Source organism: Amblyraja radiata, chromosome 38 (genome assembly GCF_010909765.2).
Source record: "Amblyraja radiata isolate CabotCenter1 chromosome 38, sAmbRad1.1.pri, whole genome shotgun sequence".
Taxonomy (NCBI): domain Eukaryota; kingdom Metazoa; phylum Chordata; class Chondrichthyes; order Rajiformes; family Rajidae; genus Amblyraja; species Amblyraja radiata.
In genome coordinates, this window is record NC_045993.1 from 12,031,667 (window position 1) to 12,054,369 (window position 22,703).

General features: G+C 49.8%; 1 protein-coding gene across 1 annotated transcript in view; it reads right to left on the bottom strand.

Annotated features, from left to right (window-relative positions):
- Nucleotides 1–227: 227 nt before the first annotated feature.
- ddx59 (DEAD-box helicase 59) overlaps nt 228–22,703 on the bottom strand; it is a 28,727-nt gene continuing 6,251 nt past the window's right edge. Inside the window, exons 2-8 of the mRNA XM_033013608.1 lie at nt 21,533–22,308; nt 17,242–17,421; nt 13,313–13,402; nt 10,154–10,405; nt 6,175–6,327; nt 3,483–3,611; nt 228–792 (exon numbers count right to left, since the gene is read on the bottom strand). Of these exons, the coding sequence (XP_032869499.1) occupies nt 523–792; nt 3,483–3,611; nt 6,175–6,327; nt 10,154–10,405; nt 13,313–13,402; nt 17,242–17,421; nt 21,533–22,237 (1,779 nt within the window). The 5' untranslated portion in view covers nt 22,238–22,308 and the 3' untranslated portion in view covers nt 228–522. The remainder of the gene's footprint in view (nt 793–3,482; nt 3,612–6,174; nt 6,328–10,153; nt 10,406–13,312; nt 13,403–17,241; nt 17,422–21,532; nt 22,309–22,703) is intronic.

The window sequence follows — 22,703 nt, forward strand, 5'->3', positions numbered from 1 at the left end:
ACCCGGGGAAAACCCATGCAGTCACGGGGAGAGCGTTCAAACTCCGTACAGACAGCACCGTAGTCATGTTTGAACCCGGGTCTCTGGCGCTGTAAGGCAGCAACTCTACCGCTGCGCCACCGTGCCGCCCCTAAAGGAGCCGCAGATGTTGGTTTATACCAAAGATAGACACAAAGTGCTGGAGTAACTCAGCGGGTCAGCCATGATCACATTGAATGGCGGTGCTGGCTCGAAGGGCCTCCTCCTGCACCTATTGTCTATTGTCAGGCAGCCTCTCTGGAGAAAAAGGGCTGGGTGACCTTTCGGGTCGGGGCCCTTCATTTTTCGATGTTCGATGTTCTATATTCTATTAGAGCGCTTCAAGTTCTGATCAAGTTCAATGAAACATCTGTCCAGCTCTCACATCCTGTTCACCTCCCGCTCCATTTGACAGTGCAATGCAAGCCGAGGGTGGAGGAGACTGGAGGGAGTGGAGTGCAGCGGGTGTGGGTGGCGCTGAGCGGGGCCGGCAGTCAAGCGAGACTACCGCTTCTGCAGCACGCTGCGGTCGTGCTTCCTGATGATGTCAAGCAGGCTGTCGCCGGCCACCAGGTCCTGCTGGGCCTGCTGCTTGTTCCGCCGCTGCTCCCGGCGCTGCTGCTCCACCAGGTACGGCGAGTTGAGCAGCTGCGGGGGCAGCAGTGTGCCGGTTGGCTTCACCCTCTTCACCAGCTCCAGGAAATGCCGGCTGCTGCCGTTGTTCACAAAGGTGATGGCCGTCCCGCGGTGGCCCAAGCGGCCGGCTCTCCCCACCTGAAACAACAAGCGTGCACAGCGCGTGGGAGAGTTTCGTTCAGTTTAATAGCCTTGTCCCATAGTGCGTGTTCATTCCAAGAGCTCACCCGAGTTTAAAAAAAATCAAACTCGTGGTGAGCACAGAGAATGAACGTAGCGGGTACGTCGGAGCTCGGGGACGTCTCTTAGTGGCTCGTCACGCTAGCGGCAGGTACTCGGGAAGACTTGCTAACGGCAGGTAAGTTCGGGAAGACTCGTGAAGATTTTTCAACACGTTGAAAAATGTCCACGAGAGCCCCGAGTACCGACGAGCGGCCATTACCGTAAATCTCCGAGTTCGAATCAGGGCAAACTCGGGAGAGCTCTTGGAATGAACTCGTACCGTGAGACAGGGGTTTAACGCAGAGATACCGCGGAAACCGGCCCTTCGTGCCCGTACCAACCAGCGATCCCCGTTACATTAACACCATCCTACTAGCGACAATTTACCTTTTTTATACCAAGCCAATTAACCTACAAACCTGTAGATCTTTGGAGTGTGGGAGGAAACCGAAGATCTCGGAGAAAGACCCACGCAGGTCACGGGGAGAACAGACTGCACCTCTAGTAGGTATGTTGCAAAGCGTACCTGAAGCGTCGCTGAAAATCTGTCGCTGCGGGTGTGCGCGATTTTGGCGCCGTTTAGAGGGGGGCGGGTTTAAAACGCGATTTTCTCTAGGCTGTTCAAATCGAAGATGTTCAGCCTAGTTAATTATTAACGAAAAATCGCTGGAAGACCCCGTCGCAAAAGCTATTATTAGTTTTAAAGGCCTCGTATAATAGTTATAGTAGTTTAAAAATCAATCTCTAAACCCGCGACCACCGGCAGCTGTCAGGGTTGCATAGAGCAAATAACAAAAGGTAGGCTGCTTATTTTTACATTAAAAAGGGCTTCTTAAGATCCCTTTATACAAAGTTTAATGTTGCGAGTAGCTCATTTTGGGCGCATTATATCCCGCAGTATTTTTCTGGGCATTTGAGGGCACAAATCTACCGCAATGTGAACGTTCTAAACCAGCGCGTTCACAGGATCCCACTAGAAAGCTGATTTAAAATGGACTTTAATTTACAGCAATTAAACACTAAATTCCTTCCATTTGGCCTATAAATGAATGTAAATGAGATTTAAAAATCATGTTTTATTGTGAATTATTTATGAATATTATTTGGACACTTAGGCTATTTAAAAATGTTAATCATTTATTAAGAAATGGATAGCTGTTTAGATCTAGTAATTGAAGTTTGAAATTAGCTACACTTGGGTAACTAACTAATTATATGCTTTAATTTCAGGTCATCCAAGAAAGATTATTTTATATTTGTTTCAGAATGCTTCAATCTACGATAACTGAAAATTTCATTCAGTTCTCTTAATTTTTAAGAAGGTTATGGGCTTTTTGACTGTCCACGATCACAGCTTTTTTGTTATGTCCATAGCAAATCAATAGGGAACAAGATGCTCATTTCCCAGTATGAAAATGGCCATAACTTTTTAAATACTTGAGATATGAAAGTGAATTAGGTGTCAAATTAAACTTCTTTTTATGCTTTATCTGAAGGGATAAATTACAGACTTGATTTTTTAAATCTCAAAATTTTGTAACATTGCTACCTCTAGTCAGGAACGAACACGGGTCTCTGGTGCTGTAAGTGCTGTAAGGCAGCAACTCTACCGCTACGCCTCTGTGCCACCCAGCTAGAGAGCACCAACTAATACTATATTGTTGCACTTCCACTATCCCTCATGGCCTGCCTTTCAGCAATGTTCACAAATGATAGGAGCAGAAACAGGCCATTCGGCCCATCATGTCTACTCTGCCATTCAATCAAGGCTGATTCACCTTTCCCTCTCAACCCCGTTCTCCAGCCATCTCCCCATAACCCCTGACACCCTTATTAATCACGATTCTACCTATCCTTGGCTTAAATCTATCCATTGACGGCCTTCTGTGGCCATGAATTCCACAGATTCACACCCAACCAACAATCTACCCCCATCTCCGCTTACACCAGCTAATTTGGATAATTGGGTGTAGTTCTGGTCACCCCATTACAGGAAGGATGTGGAGGCTCTGGAAAGGACACAGATGAGGTTTACTTGAATGCTGCACGGATTAGAGGATATTATTTATAATGGGAGGATGCAGAAACCAGGATTGTTGTCTCAGGAATGCCAAAGGGTGTGACTACGGGTCACATCCTGACTACGGGTGCTGTCTGTAGGGAGTTTTCATGACCTGCGTGGGTTTTCTCCTAGATTTTCGGTTTCCTACCATGCTCCAAAGACAATAGACAATAAGTGCAGGAGTAGGCCATTCGGCCCTTCGAGCCAGCACCGCCATTCAATGTGATCCTGGCTGATCATCCCCAATCAGTACCCCGTTCCTGCCTTCTCCCCATATCCCCTGACTCCGCTATCTTTAAGAGCCCTATCTAGACGGACTGGTTTGTAGGTTAATTGGCTTGGTATAAATGTCAATTGTCCCTGGTGTGTGTAGGGCAGTGTTAAAGTGCGAGGATCGCTGGTCGGTGTGGACTCGGAGGGCCGAAGGGCTTATTTCCGCGCTATATCTCTACACTAAAAACCTGGTAATGATCATTGCGCATTTCAGAGTTTGGGACAAGAGGACATGGTGGAGGTGAGGAATTCACACGGGGAAAGACGTTACCTGGTGAACGTACTCATCCATGGTGCGTGGCATGTCGAAGTTCACAACCAGTCTGACGTTGACAAGATCGAGCCCTCTGCCAAGAACCCCTGTGCTGACCACAACCTCATGGTCTCCTTGAAGCAGACCCTGCAACAGAGATTTACAACAAGCCTTGGAGAAATAATAATTAATCATCATAATAATAATTTATTTGTCATTCGAACATATAAGTATACATTTGCACGAAATGCAACCAGGAGTCGAGTATAGGATCAAAGAGGTCCTTCTGCAATTGTACAGGGCCCTAGTGAGACCACACCTGGAGTATTGTGTGCAGGTTTGGTCCCCTAATTTGAGGAAGAACGTTCTTGCTATTGAGGGAGTGCAGCGTAGGTTTACAAGGTTAATTCCTGGGATGGCGGGACTGTCATATGCTGAGAGAATGGAGCGGTCGGGCTTGTACACTCTGGAGTTTAGAAGGATGAGAGGCTATCTCATTGAAACATGGCGGCGCTGGCTTAACAGCTGCGGCCCACCTGCAGTCCGTCTGTTTTTTTCTTTCGTTTTGTTCATTGTCATGTTTTAGTTAATTTTGTTTTATTAAGTTGTGTATGTGTGTGGGTGGGGTGGGAGAAACATGCCTTGGTCTCTTCCTTCGGGGGATGCGACTTTTTCTTCGGTCGTATTCCCCGTCTCCGTCTGCGCCGAGGCCTAATGGCGGAGCTGGCGACATCGGAGCTGTAGCAGCAACAGCGGCGGCAGCGGAGACCTGACTCGGCCCCGAGGCTGTGGCGGCGGCAGCAGCAGCAGCGGAGACCCGGCTCGGCCCTGGAGCTGTAGCAGCAACAGCGGCGGCAGCGGAGACCTGACTCGGCCCCGAGGCTGTGGCGGCGGCAGCAGCAGCAGCGGAGACCCGGCTCGGCCCTGGAGCTGTAGCAGCAACAGCAGCGGCAGCGGAGACCTGACTCGGCCCCGAGGCTGTGGCGGCGGCAGCAGCGGCAGCGGAGACCCGGCTCGGCCCTGGAGCTGTAGCAGCAACAGCAGCGGCAGCGGAGACCTGACTCGGCCCCGAGGCTGTGGCGGCGGCAGCAGCGGCAGCGGAGACCCGGCTCGGCCCTGGAGCTGTAGCAGCAACAGCAGCGGCAGCGGAGACCTGACTCGGCCCTGGAGCTGTGGCAGCAACAGCAGCAGCAGCGGAGACCCGGCTCGGCCCTGGAGCTGTAGCAGCAACAGCAGCGGCAGCGGAGACCTGACTCGGCCCCGAGGCTGTGGCGGCGGCAGCAGCAGCAGCGGAGACCTGACTCGGCCCCGAAGCTCTAGCGGCGGCAGCAGCGGCAGCGGAGACCCGGCTCGGCCCTGGAGCTGTAGCAGCAACAGCAGCAGCAGCGGAGACCTGACTCGGCACAGAAGCTGCGGTGGCGGCAGCAGCAGCAGCAGCAGCGGAGACCCGACTCGGCACAGAAGCTGCGGTGGCGGCAGCAGCAGCAGCAGCGGCGGAGACCCGACTCGGCCCTGGAGTTGCGGCGGAGGCAGCAACCACCCGCGGAGTTTGAACCGTCGCCTCGGCGCAGAGGGAGAACAAAGGGGGAAGAGACAGAGACTTTAAGATTTTGCCTTCCACCACAGTGAGGAGGTGTTTGGTGAACTCACTGTGGTGGATGTTAAATTTGTGTTGATTGTGTGTTTTTGCCATTTTTAAAAATTATATGTATGACTGCAGGGAAACAAAATTTCGTTCAGACCGAAAGGTCTGAATGACAATAAAACGAATCTAATCTAATCTAATCTAATATAAGATTGTTAAGGGCTTGGACACTCTTAAAGTTAGCGGAGTCAGGGGATATGGGGAGAAGGCAGGAACGGGGTACTGATTTGGGATGATCAGTCATAATCACGTTGAATGGCGTAGCTGGCTCGAAGGGCCGAATGGCCTACTCCTGCACCTATTGTCTATTGTAGGTTAGGTTGACTAAGCACACAGCCTTGGGGCGGGCTCCGGAGTTCAGAGTGATGATGTTTAAGGTGTTGCCAACACGCACTGACAGTGGTCTATGTGTTGAGAAGTTCAGGGTGCACCGCCATTCAATGTGATCATGGCTGATCATCCCCAATCAGTACCCCATTCCTGCCTTCTCCCCATATCCCCTGACTCCACTATTTTTGACACCCCTACCTAGCTCTCGCTTGAGAGCATCCAGAGAACCTGCCTCCACTGCCCTCTGAGACAGAGAATTCCACAGACTCACCACTCTCTGTGAGAAAAAGTGTTTCCTCGTCTCCGTTCTAAATGGCTTACTCCTTATTCTTAAACTGTGGCCCCTGGTTCTGGACTCCCGCAACATCGGGAACATGTGTCCACCCTCTAGGGTGTCCAAGCCCTTTACAATCTTATATGTTTCAATGAGATACCCTCTCATCCTTCTAAACTCCAGAGTGCACAAGCCCAGCTGCTCCATTCTCTCAGCATATGACAGTCCCACCATCCCGGGAATTAACCTTGTAAACCTCGAGGGGAGGGGTGGACTTCCTCCCAGGCATGGTGTTAAACGCCTTAAAGCGCGCATAAAAGACGCCCAGCAGTAACCCACTCTCCCCCAACAGGCGGGGCAGCACCTTCATGACCACGTAGACGCACTCCCACCAGCCTCGTGAATACGGCACAGCAGCCAGGTGCCCGGACGGTGCAGCGGTCAGGTTATTCTCCACTTACCTGCAGAATCTGGTTGCGGTCACACTGGGCCTTGTCTGAGTGCATGGACACCGACTTCAGGCCGGTGATGGTCTGCACCGCGTTGGACAGCAGGTCAGCCCCCAGCTTGCAGTCCACAAACACCAGCACCGGGGGGTGGTAGAGCTTGCCGTCCTGTACAAGAGCAGTAAACAACGAGGACATTCAAATCACAACATGAAGAAGCATCCTTTTTCACGTTGCCATGATGGGCCGGACACTCCCATCACGTAACTGCACACACAGGTTGAACACTGATGTTCCTGCAACTGATGGTGTTGGTTTAAACCGAAGATAGGCACAAAATGTTGGAGTAACTCGGCCGGGAAAGGCAGCATCTCTGTAACATAGAAACTTAGAACATAGAAATTAGGTGCAGGAGTAGGCCATTCGGCCCTTTGAGCCTGCACCGCCATTCAATATGATCATGGCTGATCATCCAACTCAGTGTCCTGTACCTGCCTTCTCTCCATACCCCCTGATCCCTTTAGCGACAAGGGCCACATCTAACTCCCTCTTAAATATAGCTGTAGAGAAGGAATGGGTGACGTTTCTGGTCGAGACCCTTCTGCAGACCGACCTGAAACGTCACCCATTCCTTCTCTCCAGAGATGCTGCCTGTGCCGCCGAGTTACTCCAGCATTTTGTGTCTAAAATGACCAGAGTTCAGTTGAAGTGTTCAAGAAGGAACTGCAGATGCTTCTTGGGTTTCGGCCCGAAACGTTACCTATTTCCTTCGCTCCATAGATGCTGCTGTACCCGCTGAGTTTCTCCAGCATTTTTGTGTACCAGAGTTCAGTTGAAGTTCCCTCAGTGGCCGCAGATAGCATTGTAAACTGAATATGGATGTAATGACCTGCCGACCCAACCCCATCTCCCACCCTCCCCCCAGTTGTTTGGAGCCGCACTTCCGACTCTTGCGATGCGCCAGCGAGCCCCACTCACCTGCTGCTACTACACGTTATATTTATTTTATTTACCTTCTCAGCGAATCGTCCGATCAGCTGAGAAGGTTATTGGCTGCAACCTTCCCTCCATTGATGAACTGTACACTGCAAGGGCCAGGAAGCGAGCGGGCAAGATCATCTCTGACCCCTCTCACCCTGGCCACAAACTCTTTGAATCACTTCCCTCTGGAAGGCAACTCCGGACTGTCTAACCTGCCATGGCCTGACATAAAAACAGTTTTTATCCACGAGTAGTTGCTCTACTCAACTGCCAAAAATCTGTAGCCTCTTCTTTTGATCTGGTATTTTGTTGGTTCACATGCTTGATCAATGGTGTTTTATCATTAATGTTTTATTATTATTAATATTTAGTGTTTTCTGAGTCATTCGTAACTGTCACTGTATGTCATGTTGTTACTTGTGGGCGGAGCACCAAGGCAAATTCCTTGTATGTGAATACTTGGCCAATAAACTTACTTACTTAAGTTTCTGGCACCCCATGGTGCTTTAGAGGCATGGGAGGGGAGTCATTAGCGGGCGAGGGGTGTACCGGTATTTTATTACCATGTGACTTCTGTTGGCCCGGAAAAACGGATAATCCAGAAATCTCGGGAACAGAGGGTGCTGGAAAATTGGTGTTCAGCCTGTAGTCGGATCTATGCCCGTTCTCAGGACAATCCCATCAATCCCCTCCCAATTTCCTTCCACCAAATCCTCCCGATTCACCCATCTACACCAGGAGTAATTTAGCATTGTCGAAGAAGCTAACACCCAGCATGTCTTGGGGACGCGGGTGGTAACAGAAGCAACATGGAGAAAACTTGAGGTGGCGCAGCAGTAGAGTTGCTGCCTTCAGGCGCCAGAGACCCGAGTTCAATCCTGACTACGGGTACGGAGTTTGTACGTTCTCCCCGTGACCTGTGTGGGTTTTCTCTGAGATCTTTCCTCCCACACTCCAAAGACGTACAGGTTTGTAGGTTAATTGGCTTGGAATTAATGTAAAAATTGTCCCTCGTGTGTGGAGGAAAGTGTTAATGTGTGGGGATCGCTGGTCGGTGCAAACTCGGTGGGTCAAAGGGCCTGTTTCCGCGCTGTATGTCTAAACTAATACTAAAAACGGGAAGAAGGTGAAAACTCCACACAGACAGCACCAGAGGTAAGAGTCAAACGGGTTGCTGGATCCGAGAGGCAGCAGCTCTTTGAGCCCCACTATGGTTCCATCCAGGAGACAACACAAGAGCTGAACAAGCTTGGACAGATACATAGTTCACTCTCTTCCTCCTATCCTAACAATACCGACTGCTGTTGGTGCCAATGTTATGACCATGGAACTCAGCAGGTCAGGCAGCAGCAGAATGAAGAAGGGCACTGACTCAAAATGCCACCTGTTGTCCATTTCCCTCCACAGATGCGTCCTGACCCACTGAGTTCCTCCCGCAGTTTGTTGTTAGCTCAAGATTAATAATAATAATAATGGATGGGATTTATATAGCGCCTTTCTAATACTCAAGGCGCTTTACATCGCATTATTCATTCACTCCTCAGTCACACTCGGTGGTGGTAAGCTACTTCTGTAGCCACAGCTGCCCTGGGGCAGACTGACGGAAGCGTGGCTGCCAATCTGCGCCTACGGCCCCTCCGACCACCACCAATCACTCACACACATTCACACACAGGCAAAGGTGGGTGAATTGTCTTGCCCAAGGACACAATGACAGTATGCACTCCAAGCGGGATTCGAACCGGCTACCTTCCGGTTGCCAGCCGAACACTTAGCCCATTGTGCCATCTGTCGTCCAAAGATTACAGCATCTGAGGTCTCTTGCGTCTCTATATAACCAGGGATAACCCAGCTAATTCCTCACAAAGCAAAGATCTTGGTATGGAGCTTCTGTCCACACTTCTCTGCAGTCTCACCACACTTAAGATCGTCCCGTCAACGGGGGCTCGAGGCCCATGACCGAGGAAGAACTATGGGAAGGACTTGAACTTTATTTCGCCTTCCATCACAGTGAGGAATGTGTAGGAGTCACTGTAGTGGATGTTCATGTTAAAATGTGTTTTTGAAGTGATCTGTTACTTTTAATTGTATGACTGACCTGGCCAATGAAATTCCTCGTCTGTTACAAAACATACTTGGCGAATAAAGTGTGATTCTGATTCTCTGCGTGTGAATGGAAGCTGGCACCCAAACTGCAAACAAAATGATGTGTAGGAAGGAACTGCAGATGCTGGTTTAAACCGAAGATAGACACAAAAAGCTGGAGTAACTCGGCGAGACATCTGGAGAGAAGGAATGGGTGATGTTTCGGGCAAAAAGGGTCTTCAGACTAGAAGGGTCTCGACCCAAAACATCACCCATTCCTTCTCTCCAGAGATGCTGCATGTCCTGCTGAGTTACTCCTAAACTGCAGACGCTGGTTTATACCAAAGATAGTCACAGTGCTGGAGTGACTCAGTGGGTCGGGCAGAATCGCTGAAGATAGAGGATTGGTGACCTTTCGGGTCAGGATCCTTCTTGGGTCCTGACCTGAAATATCATCTATCCTTTATCTTCAGAGATGCTGTCTGACCCGCCGAGTTACTCCAGCACTTTGTCACTATCCTCCACAACAGTTCCTTGCCCACAAACAGAAATAGATTGGTGGCTACTTTCTTCTTTTCGTACACACCGAAAGCTCAGAGTCATAGGGGAGGCACGGTGGCGCAGTGGTAAAGTTGCTGTCTTACAGCGCCAGAGAGACAGGTTCGATCCTGACTACAGGTACTGACTGTACAGAGTTTGTACGTTTTTTCTGTGACCGCGCGGGTTTTCTCCGGGTGCTCCGGTTTCCTCCCACACTCCAAAAACGTACAAGTCTGCAGTTAATTGGCTTGGTATAATTGTAAATTGTGCGTTGTATGTGTAAAATAGTGTTAGTGTGCGGGCGTTGGTGGTCGGCGCGGACTCGGTGGGCCAAAGGGCCTGTTTCCGTGTTGTATCTCTAAACTGAGACTAAACTAAATCTACTTGCATTCAGAATCTCAAACAGCTTCTTCTTCTTGGACGGCTCCTCCACCCACAGAATGATCTGGCGAACATTCGAGCAAGGCTGGTTCATCTCTCCCACTGTGATCTTGACCGGGTCCTGCAGGAAATGGCTGGCCAGCTGCTGGATGCCTGCTGGGATCGTGGCGGAGACAAGAATCGTTTGATGCTCCTCGGGCGTCTGCTCCAAGATATCCAACACCTGCTGCTGGAAACCCATCTTCAACATCGTATCGACCTGGACAATAAAAAACACACACTTTGGCCTACTGTAAGGAAAGGTGCAAAATTGTACTGTAAGGAAAGGTGGAAAATTAACTGTTTGTTAATTGAGTTAAGTTTAGTTTATTGTCACGTGTACCGAGGTACAGTGAAAAGCTTTTGTTGCTTACTAACCAGTCAGCGGAAAGACAATGCATTTTGTTTAGTTTAGATTAGAGCTACAGCGCCCTTTAACCCACCGGGTCCGCGCTGACCAGCGATCCCCGCACATTAACACTATCCTACACCCACTAGGGACAATTTTTACATTTACCAAGCCAATTAACCTACAAACCTCGACGTTTTTGGAATGTGGGAAGAAACCGAAGATCTCGGAGAAAACCCACTCAGGTCACGGGGAGAACGTACAAACTCCGTAGAGACAGCACCCGTAGTCGGGATCGAACCCGGTTCTCCGGCGCTGCATTCGCTGTAAGGCAGCAACTCTTGTCTTATCTTATATGCCTTGTCTTATAATCGAGCCATCCACAGTGTACATGTACATGAAAAAGCGAATAACATGAATAAAGTTTAGTGCAAAATAAAGCCAGAATGTCCAATCAAGGATAGTCAGAGGGTCTCCAAGGAGGACTACTCTCTACTAGAGAGCTAGAGAGGGCTCTTAAAGATAGAGGAGTCAGGGGATATGGGGAGAAGGCAGGAACGGGGTTCTGATAGGGGATGATCAGCCCTGATCACATTGAATGCCTGTGCTGGCTCGAAGGGCCGAATGGCCTACTCCTGCACCTATTGTCTATTGTCTATTGTTGGTAGGATGGTTCAGTTAGCTTGATAACATAATCCGCATTTATTGCCATCCGCAAATGCAATAAGGTGATAGCAGCCCACTTTCCAGAACCATTGTGACCCATTGTGGAGGGATTCCTCTCATCAATACATTGTGGGGAGGGGTTTACCCCCATAGATGTTGAAGGAACGACAATATATATCAAATTCAGGATGCAAGTGACTGGCTTTTGAGGTTCTAAATTGTTTAGTTTAGAGATACAGCGTGGAAACAGGCCCTTCGGCCCACCAAGTCCATGCCGACCTTAGGTCGGCTGACTTGGTGATCCTGGCTGTCCCGCGATCTAAACTTAAGCTCAGGGGTGACCGTGCCTTGCCCCTAGACTCTGGAACAGCATCCCCCTCCCTATCAGATCTGCCCCTCCATCGACTCTTTTAATTCCAGGCTCAAAACTTATTTTTATTCACTAGAGTTTGAATCTCCCCTGATGTGGCTGATCATTGTTTTGTGTAGTTCCTTCTGAGTTTTGGTCCCCTAATTTGAGGAAGGACATTCTTGCTATTGAGGGAGTGCAGCATAGGTTTACAAGGTTAATTCCTGGGATGGCAGTCATATGCTGAGAGAATGGAGCAGCTGGGCTTGTACACTCTGGAGTTTAGAAGGATGAGAGGCAATCTCATTGAAACATATAAGATTGTTAAGGGCTTGGACACACTAGAGGCAGGAAACATGTTCCCGATGTTGGGGGAGTCCAGAACCAGGGGCCACAGTTTAAGAATAAGGAGTAAGCCATTTAGAACGGAGACGAGGAAACACTTTTTCTCACAGAGAGTGGCGAGTCTGTGGAATTCTCTGCCTCAGAGGGAGGTGGAGGCCGGTTCTCTGGATACTTTCAAGAGATAGCTAGATAGGGCTCTTAAAAATAGCGGAGTCAGGGGACATGAGGAGAAGGCAGGAACGGGGTACTGATTGGGGATGATCAGCCATGATCACATTGAATGGCGGTGCTGGCTCGAAGGGCCGAATGGCCTACTCCTGCACCTATTGTCTGTTGTGTCTTTGAGTTGATTATTTGTACCTGTGTGCATTCCTGTGTATGTCTGTTTCTTTTTGTGATTTTAGCTACCTGCTGTGGTCTGTACAGCACTTTGGTCAACGTGGGTAGTTTTTTAATGTGCTTTAATATATTAAAACATAAATTTAAAAAAATTAAAATAAAATAAGACACCCATCCATCAGTTCTATCCCACACACTAGAGATTCCAGTCCAAGGACTTTCTTGAATTGAATTGAATGAATACTTTATTGTTTCATGTGACAAGTCACAGTGAAATTCTTCACTTGCATACCGTGCCAATGTATATAAGTCTCCAGAAAGGCGTCTGCCGATGCGGCACCTCCGGAGAAGCCTTCCCCAGAGAGTGCTGGAGATTCATTCGCCAGGTATATTTAAGGGCAAGATTGATAGACCACGGTGGTGCAGGAAATCAAAGGAGACTGGGAGTGGCGGCAAAGCGATGCCACGTGGGCCAATGCAGAGGAAAACATGATGGGCTCTGTAGCATCCACTGCCATTTATTCTGCTATCTCAACCTCATGAGGGCTACCCATTATAATGGCAGACAGGCAATTCTTGATCTCGTCACCTTGAGGTTTCTCATGACTGATGTGGGACCTCAGCCATTGGGAGTCGAACTGTACCACCACAAACTCATTCCATTCCAGATCAGAAGGTAAAGCAAGAGGCAGTCATCCCAGCTAGCTCATCGTATTCAATCCCAATCCCAACATCTCCAAGATGGGCTTCACAAGAGCGGCACAGTGGCGGAGTGGTAGAGTCGCTGCCTCATAGCACTTAAGACCCGGGTTCGATCCTGACTATGGGCTCTGTTTGTAAGGGATTTGTACCCTGTTCTCCCTGTGACCGAGTGGGTTTTCTCCAGGTGCTTCGCTTTCCTCCCACATTCCAAAGACATGCAGGTTTGTATGTGAATAGGCTTCGGCAAGTTGTAAAATTGTCCCTAGTGTGTAGGATAGTGAGTGTTAGTGTATGGGGTGATCACTGGTTGGGGCAACTCGAAGGGCATGTTTCCGCGCTATATCTCTGGTCTAAATATCAGCCCGGACAACACTTACCTCGTCAACCACCACAATATGCAGTCCGCTCAGGCTGACGGCCTCTTGCTTTAGAATATCCAGCAGACGCCCAGGGGTGGCAATTATCACCTGCACAAGAGATCCACACGTTCAGTATCAGCGACCTGCACGGAGCACTCATCAGATCACAGAGGATCTGACATGGACAACACACGCTGCCGCACTGGTAAGGCAAGGCAGCGTCTTTACCACCTCAGGCAGCTGAGGAAATTCAGAGTCTCTCTGAGGATCCTTCAGTGCTTCTACTCAGCGGCTGTGGAAAGCATCTTGTCCGGCAACATCACAATCTGGTTTGGGAATTGCTCTGCCCAGGACAAGAAGGCACTGCAGAGAGTAATGCATTCGTCCGAATGCACTATGGGAACTACACTGTCCTTCCGGCAGGAACTATACACCAGGAGGTGCAGATCCAGAGCCAGCAACATTATGGGGGACCCCTTCCACCCCAGCAATGGACTGTTTCAGCTGTTACGGTCAGGCAAACGCCTCCACTGTCATGCTGTGAAAAACAGAGAGGATGACGGAGTTTCTTCCCACAGGCCGTCTGGACTGTAAACTCGTATCTCACCAGGGACTAAATACTGTTGTGTTGTGTCTTTTTTAAATTGCTGTTTTTTTTCTAATATGTAAATACTGATTCTATTCTATTCTGTTCTGTAGTTTTTTGCACAATCCACAGGCATTGCCACTTTCATTTCACTGCACATCTTGTGTGTGTATGTGACAAATAAAGTTGACTTGACTTGACTTGAATGGGATGGAGTGGGTTGTGATGGGCCAAATGGGGAGAGGTGGCTTGTGATGGGCCAAATGGGGGAGGGGCAGATTGGCAGAGGTGAAATGAAGGGGGGGGGGGGGGGGGGGAGGAAAGAGTAAAAATAATTTGTGGTGAGAGAACCATTAATGGATACAAGTCCAAGGCCATTGTACAAAATCACGAGAAGAGTAGAGTGGGTAGATGCACAGTCTCTTGCCCAGAGTAGGGGAATCGAGAACTAAAGGACATGGGTTTAAGGTGAGGAGGGAAAGATTTAATGGGAACCTTTTGGGTAAATTTTTCCACACAAAGAATGGTGGGTGCATTGAATGAGCTGCCAGAGAAGGTAGTTGAGGCAGGTACTATCGCAATGTTTAAGAAACATTTAGACAGTTACCTGGATAGGACAGGTTTGGAGGGATATAGTCCAAGCGCAGGCAGGTGGGACTAGTGTCGATGGGGCATGTTTGCCGGAGTGGGCAAGTTGGGCCGAAGGGCCTGTTTACATGTTGTAAGACTCTAAGACAACATCTATGAGGTGGATGAAGTCAGGATGAATGAAGGGCAGAGGAGTTCAAACCAACGTTAACACTTTGGGCAGAAAGGGAAGGTATGATGAGAGCAAGACAAAAAGATGAGATACACTCCCCTTTCAATGCTAGTTCTGGGTAGTTGAGAATCCCTTCAGAGAGGATCAGTGTCTGCACATGGGCACAGTTACAACCAAGGAAGCACTGGGCATTCCTGCACAGCCTGCAATGGGCCACCAATGGTGATGCTAAAGCAATGGCAAAGCCAACTGTTCACTTGCAATGCTGTGACTTGGATGTCACTGGTGAAAGGGCCAGAGCAGAACTCACCCTGGAAAAGCCAATGTTAGAACCCAGCTCTGAGTGGTAGATTGTGTAACCCAGAGAGTTGTGAGTCTGTGGAATTCTCTGCCTCAAAAGGCAGTGGAGGCCAATTCTCTGGATGCGTTCAGGAGAGAGCTAGATAGAGCTCTTAAAGATAGTGGAGTCAAAGGATATGGGGAGGAGGCAGGAACGGGCTACTGATTGTGGATGATCAGCCATGATCACATTGAATGGCGGTGCTGGCTCAAAGGGCCGAATGGCCTACTCCTGCACCTATTGTCTATTTCTCTACAACTTGATTTCACTAACAAAGTAATCCTTGCATCCTCTCTCTCTCTCTCTCTGTCCCTGCATCCTACATCCACTGGCTCCCTGTGCGGTTCCGTATAAACTTCAAGATCCTCCTCCATGTCTACAAAGCCCTCAATGGGCTTGCCCCCTCCTACATAAAAAGTCTTCTCACCCACCACTCCACCTCCAGGCCCCTCAGATCGGCCGACTTGGGGCTGCTGAATATCCCACGGTCTAGGCATAAGCTCAGGGGCGACCGCGCCTTTGCGGTTGCAGCCCCTAGACTGTGGAACAGCATCCCCTTTCCCATCAGAACTGCCCCTCCATCGACTCTTTTAAATCAAGACTAAAGACTTATCTATACTCCCAAGCTTTTCCTGACGTCCTCTGAGTGAGGGCTACATGTATATATGTATGTAGTCTGTTTTGTTGTGCTATTCTTATAACAAATGTAAAGCACTTTGGCCAACGAGAGTTGTTTTTTAAATGTGCTATAGAAATAAATGTGACTTGACCTGACTTGACTACAATACAATACAATACAATACAATACCGTTTATTGTCATTTGAACCTCAAATAAAGTTCAAACGAAATTTGGTTTCTGCAGTCATACAACCGGAAAAAAAAACCCAAGACACACAATTAACCCAATTTACACAAACATCCATCACGGTGAATCTCCTCCTCACTGTGATGGAAGGCAAAGTCATTGTCTCTCCCCTGTTTTCCATTCTTCTCCCGATGTTCGTACTAGTCGTACTAGTTTTGCTGTCGTCCTGCTGCATTCCTCTGTTTACTCATTGCCACTTATCCCACACCCAACAATGGTCCACATTTCCTCGAATATCGGTGCTTTTTTCATATCCTCCATTCATTTCTCCTACGTACCGTCTATATCCCTTGATCCCCTTTCCCCTGATTCTCAGTCTGAAGATGGGTCTCAACCCAAAACGTCACCTTTGGCCCAAAACGAGGCCAAAACGTCACCTTTGGCCCAAAACGTGGCCAGTTCATTGGCTATATTTAAGAGGGAGTTAGATGTGGCCCTTGTGGCTAAAGGGATCAGGGGGTATGGAGAGAAGGCAGGGATGGGATACTGAGTTGGATGATCAGCCATGATCATATCGAATGGCGGTGCAGGCTCGAAGGGCCGAATGGCCTACTCCTGCACCTATTTTCTATGTTTCTATGTCACCTATTTATTTTCTCTCCAGAGACGCTGTCTGACCGGCTGAGTTACTCCAGCTTTTTGTGCCCGCCTTCCTAGTTGTAGACGTGTCTCTCGTTGGAATTGGTTAATTGGCTTGGTATAAAAATTGTAATTTCACCCTAGTGTGTGTAGGATAGTGCTCGTGTGCGGGGGATCGCTGGTCGGCGTGGACTCGGTGGGCCGAAGGGCCGGTTTCCGCGTTGCATCTCTAATCTAAACCAAAAACCATAGTCAGGGTGGGAGGAAAGAACGGTGACATTTGAAAAGGGAGTTAGTAAAGATAAAACCAGGGGCCACAGTTTAAGAATAAGGGGTAAGCCATTTAGAACGGAGACGAGGAAACACTTTTTCTCTCAGAGAGTGGTGAGTCTGTGGAATTCTCTGCCTCAGAGGGCGGTGGAGGCCGGTTCTCTGGATGCTTTCAAGAGAGAGCTGGATAAGGCTCTTAAAGATAGCGGTGTCAGGGGATATGGGGAAAAGGCAGGAACGGGGTACTGATTGGGGATGATCAGCCATGATCACATTGAATGGCAGTGCTGGCTCGAAGGGCCAAATGGCCTACTCCTCCACCTATTGTCTATTGTCTACAACTATCCCTGAAAGGCAAATATGAAAAACTTCATAAGTTATAGGAGAAGAATTAGCCCATTCAGACCAGCGAGTCTACTCCGCCATTCAATCATGGCTGATCTATCTTTCCGTCTCAACTCCATAACCTTTGACACCCGTACTAATCAAGAATCTATCTATCTCCGCTGTAATGGCACTCACGGCACGGGTGGGTTCAGCTCCTACCTTGATGTTTTTCTCCAGCCGATGCAGCTGTGGGGGTAAGGGCATCCCCCCCACCAGCAGTGCGGTCCGCATGTTGGGGAGACCCTGCATCAGCTCCTTGGCCTGCCGCTCAATCTGAATGGCAAGCTCACGCGTCGGTGTCAGTATCAGCCCCAAGGGCAGCCGCGGCGACTCTTGCGTCTGAAAGGAAGGAGAACAATCCTTACGAACAAACCTGCAGCAAGAGGAAGCCACGCAGCCCAATGAGCCAGGTCTGCCATTTAATCATCTGATCTAATTTAAGATTGTTAAGGGCTTGGACACACTAGAGGCAGGAAACATATTCCCGATGGTACACATAAATGCTGGAGAATTAGGCCATTCTGCCTAACGTCTACTCCGCTATTCAATCATGGCTGATCTATCTCTCCTTCCTAGCCCCATTCTGCTGCCTTCTCCCCATAACCTCTGACACGCTTACTAATCAAGAATCTATCTATCTCTTCCCTAAATATATCCACTGCCTTTGCCTCCACAGCCTTCTGTGGCAAAGAATTCCACAGATTCGCCCACCTCATCTCGGAAATTCCTCCTCATCCCCTTCCTAAGAGAATGTCCTTTAATTCTGAGGCTGTCCTCTAGTCCTAGACTCTCCCTCTAGTGGAAACATCTTCTCCACATCCACTCTATCCAAGCCTTTCATTATTCTGTACGTTTCAATGAGGTCCTTCTTCTAAACTCCAGCGAGTATGGGCCCAGTGCCGTCAAACGCTCATCATATGTTGTCGGTGTTCAAGAAGGAACTGCAGATGCTGGAAGATCGAAGGTACACAAAATTGCTGGAGAAACTCAGCGGGTGCAGCAGCATCTATGGAGCGAAGGAAATAGGTGACATTTCGGGCCGAAATGTCACCTATTTCCTTCGCTCCATAGATGCTGCTGCACCCGCTGAGTTTCTCCAGCAATTTTGTGTACCTTCGCTCATCATATGTTAACCTGCTCATCCCCGGGATCATTCTTGTAAACCTCCTCTGGACCCTCTCCACAGACAGCTTGAGATATGGTGCCCAAGATTGCTCACAATCACAAAACCATGAATGTAATCATTCATACGCTGGTATTCAATCCATAAACATTAAAATAATTTGCCAGACACAAATATCACTGGTTTACAAAAAGACACAAAGTACTAGAGTAACTCAGTGGATCAGGTAGCATCTGTGGAGAACATGGATAGGTGATGTTTCGGGTCCGAAGAAGGGTTAAAATCCTAAAAACATAAATCAAATTCTGTATTTCAATGGTTATTAGTTGATAGCAAAAAGTAACCTATGAACATCGTCATACTCTAGTGAATCTGCAAATCAATCCTTTTGAAAGTTCATTTATACTCTCTCTAAGATGCAGTGTCCAGGCTTGTACAGACTTCTAGATGTCCTCTCCAGCTGCTTTCAATTGCAGGTAAACCACTTTAACATTTCAACAAATGAAGGCTAAACATTTTAAACCCTTGTTTTTTGTACCTCTGAGTTACTCCAGCATTGTACGTCTCCCTATCCATGTTTTCCAGAGATGCTGCTGACCCGCTGAGTTACAGCCCCCACTCCGCTACTGCGGAGGGAGTTGCAGGAATTACACCCAATGACAATGGAAGACCGGTGTTGTATTACCAAGTTGGCGATGGTGTGTGACTTGGAGGGGGGGATGTGAATGAGGAGGGGTGTCTCTGCATCTGCTGAGCCTAGGCTACATGCTGACCTCAGATTGTGCAGGCGGTGGGTTCATCCTACCAAACCTAGCAGGGAATGAGATGGTGGAGTTTGTAACGGTGACTACAAGTTACCATTCTGAGTGAGGAATTGCATCAGACCTGTTTGAAAAATAAAAAGTGCCCGACGATTTCAAGCCAAAGCAGCTTTTTTTGCGCCGATGTGCTGCTGTCAGACCCGTTCAAGGGATGGATCTCCCAATGTAGACAGACGGCAGTTCCCTACTGTTCCTGTGGAGTGACTGGGCCGCGACTGAACTCAGAGCCACGTCGATGCCGGTGCTAGGTCCAGGCTCGTCTTATCTCTGTTTGAATGCAGTGGTTCTGGCACAACGCCAAGGCCGGCTGGGCAGGCAGGCAGAAACCACATCGACAGCGTCACTCGGCCGACTGGGTGGAGGTGGCTGATCAGAGTGAGGATATGGGTGTAGTAAGTGGGCTTGTGACAATCTAGTCACTTATAGAGTCGTAGAAGCACAGGGGCGGCAGAGTAGCACAGCGGTAGAGCTGCTACATCACGGCAGCAGAGACCCAGGGGTTCGATCCTGACCTCGGGGAGTTTGCACGCTCTCCCTGTGACCGCGCGTGTTTCCTCCGGGCGCTCCGGTTCCCCCCCAAAATCCCAAAGACGTGTGGGTTTAAATGTTAAATGCCCGTAAATTGCCCCTGGTGAGTAGAGTGTGGATGAGAAAGTGGTCGGAAGCGAGGATGATTTTGCAACGGTCAGGTCCACTCGCAACGCCTCAAGCGATGAAACCCAAACAACTTTCGATCCAACTCATTGACCTTCCTGGCAACCGTTCTACAATCAGGCGTGGGTTGATAAGTGGCTAGTAACACTTACACTGCAAAGTGCCTTAAAATGACTAACTTGGACAAAAGAGTCTAACCACCTTCTCTTGACATTCAATGTTTTTTTTTAAACATCAGCGGTATTTCCATAATTACCGTCCTGGGGCTCCTCATAATCAGAAATCGATGGGTCGAGCCACAAACTCTGTGGCTTTGATATCAGACTGGTCATCCTGTCAGTGACTCAGCTCCTGGCAGGCCAACCCACTTCCTGCATCCACACTGCACCTTTCCCTCACTGCTCCCACTCCCTCTCCCTCTCTGCTCCCACTCCCTCTCTACCCCCTCCCCACCCCCTCCCTCTCTACCCCCTCCCTCTCCCTCTCTACCCTCCTCCCCCACTCTACCCCCCTCCTTCTCTACCCCCCCTCCCTCTCTACCCCCCTCCCCCCCCCCTCCCTCTCTACCCCACTCCCCCTCCCTCTCCACCCCACTCCTCCCCCCCTAGGGATTGTATATATAATGTGTGTGTGTGTGTGTGTGTGTATGTATATATAATGTGGGTAGACTCAAAATGCTGAAGTAACTCAGCAGGACAGGCAACATCTCTGGAGAGAAGGAAAGGGGTATGTGTGCGCGTGTGTATTGTTTACATGTTCACATGTACTATGTTCACATATTCTGTTGTGCTGCTGCAAGTAAGAATATCATTGCTCTATCTGGGACATATGATGATAAACCACTCTTGGCTCTGGACTTCTGGACCCATCGTGATACCGCCATCTTGCCTCATTGCAGGCTCTCAATCCTGGAACTCCTTCGCCAGCGCCACAGTTGTACTGCCCTCATCAGCAGTACAGGCAGCTCAGTACCGACTCCAAAAGGACAATCATAAGTTCATATCATAGGAGCAAAATTAGCAATTTTGGCCCATCAAGTCTACACCAGCATTCAATCATGGCCGACCTATCTCTCCCTCTTAACCCCATTCTCCTGCCTTCTCCCCATAATCACTGACACCCTTACCAATGGAGATCTGTCAATCTCCAACTTAAAAATACCCAATGACTTTGGATCTATGGAGCATCTATGGAGCGAAGGAATCTGAAGAAGGGTCTCGATCTGAAGCGTCACCTATTTCCTTCGCTCCATAGATGCTGCCTCACCTGCTGAGTTTCTCCAGCATCTTTATCTACCTTGGAATTATGTCTTGAACTGTCAAAAGGAGGGATAAAATTACAGAGGAATTGATCATTATTCATCAAACTCCTTGAAGGGAACAAACACTGGAGGATAGCTAACGTTGTGGCTTTTTTTTTTAAAAAGGAAGCAAAATCTTTTCCTTTTGTTTATCTTCAATGGCAGACCGATCCCATCTTGGCATCTGCCCTTCAACTCCCCCAACTTGGCCCATGCCCTTCACCCCCATCCCCCACCCACCCCCCCTGTACCCACCCTTGCCCTCCCTCTCTACCCCCCTCCCTCTCTATCCCCTCCCCCTCCCCCTCTACCTCCCTCCCCCTCTACCCTCCCCTTCCTCTCTACCCCCCTCCCCCTCTACCCCCTCCCTCTCTGCTCCCCTCCCCCTCCCTCTCTACCACCCTCCACCTCCCTCTCTACCCCCCTCCCTGCTCCCCTCCCTCTCTACCCACCCTCTCCATCCCGCACCTCAACCTACCTACCTACCCCAGCCCCAGCCTTCACCCCTCCCCTCGTCCCGCTGCCGCCCCCCACCCCGGCCTCGGGCCCTACCTCCTGCAGCGCCGCCATGGTGACCGGCAGCAGGAAGGCGGCCGTCTTGCCGGAGCCGGTGTCGGCGGTGGCCAGCACGTCCTTGCCGGCCAGCCCCTGCGGCAGCACCTGCATCTGCACGGGGGTGGGGCAGTGGTAGCCCAGCCGCTGCAGGCTGCGGCCCAGGGTGGCGGGGAAGCCGCAGTGGTCAAACTCCAGCACGGGCCTGAGGGCTGGGCCCTGCACCACGATGCCCAGCTGCTGCTGCAGGGCCTCCACCTGCTCGTCCGACAGGCCAGAGACAAGCGGGTGCTCCCGGTAGTGGCCGCTCAGCCCATCCGCCTGCTGGCCCGGCTCCGGCTCCAGCTCCGGCGGTGGGGAACCCGTGCCCCCCAGCCCCAGTTGCCGCAGGTGCTCGGCCTTGCACTCCAGGCTGCAGACGTCGGTGTCCGTCTGGTCGCAGATGTACTCCCCGTAGCGGCCGCACATGGAGCAGGCCGGCTCCCCCGGCTCCGGCCACCGCTGGCTGCGCCTCAGGGCCTTCACCGGCTCCTCCTCGCCACTCTCCCCGGCTCCCGGCTCCTCTCCATCCCCTTCAGCCTCACCCGCTGGGGTGTGAAGCTCATCGAACGGTTTGAGGTCAGCATCTTGGGTCTTGCCCCTCTTGGCCGCCTGCTCGGTGCTTTCCTCGGCCCTCTTCACTTTCAGAGACCTGGGCACAAACATTGTTCGGTAACTAATCAGCAAATTCCGCTTCCTGGAATATGGGCAGACATTACCGTGCGGCCAGGCAGCGTCTGTGGAGAGACAAGTTTTAATAACTGCTCAACACAAAACAACAAATCCAATCAACTACTCACATTGAAGATAGACACAAAAAGCTGGAGTAACTCAGCGCAATAGGTGACGTTTCGGGTCGAGATCCTTCTTCAGAAGAAGGGTTTCGACCCAAAACATCACATATTCCTTTTCTCCAGAGATGCTGTCTGACCCGCTGAGTTACTCCAGCTTTTTGAGTCTATATTCGGGTTAAATCAGCACCTGCAGTTCCTTCCTACACACATCTCACATTGATTGAAAGACCCAGCTCACTGAGTAACATCTCCAGATTTGCGGATGACACAAAGCTGGGTGGCAGTGTGAGCTACGAGGAGGATACTATGAGGCTGCTGTGTGACTTGGATAGGTTGGG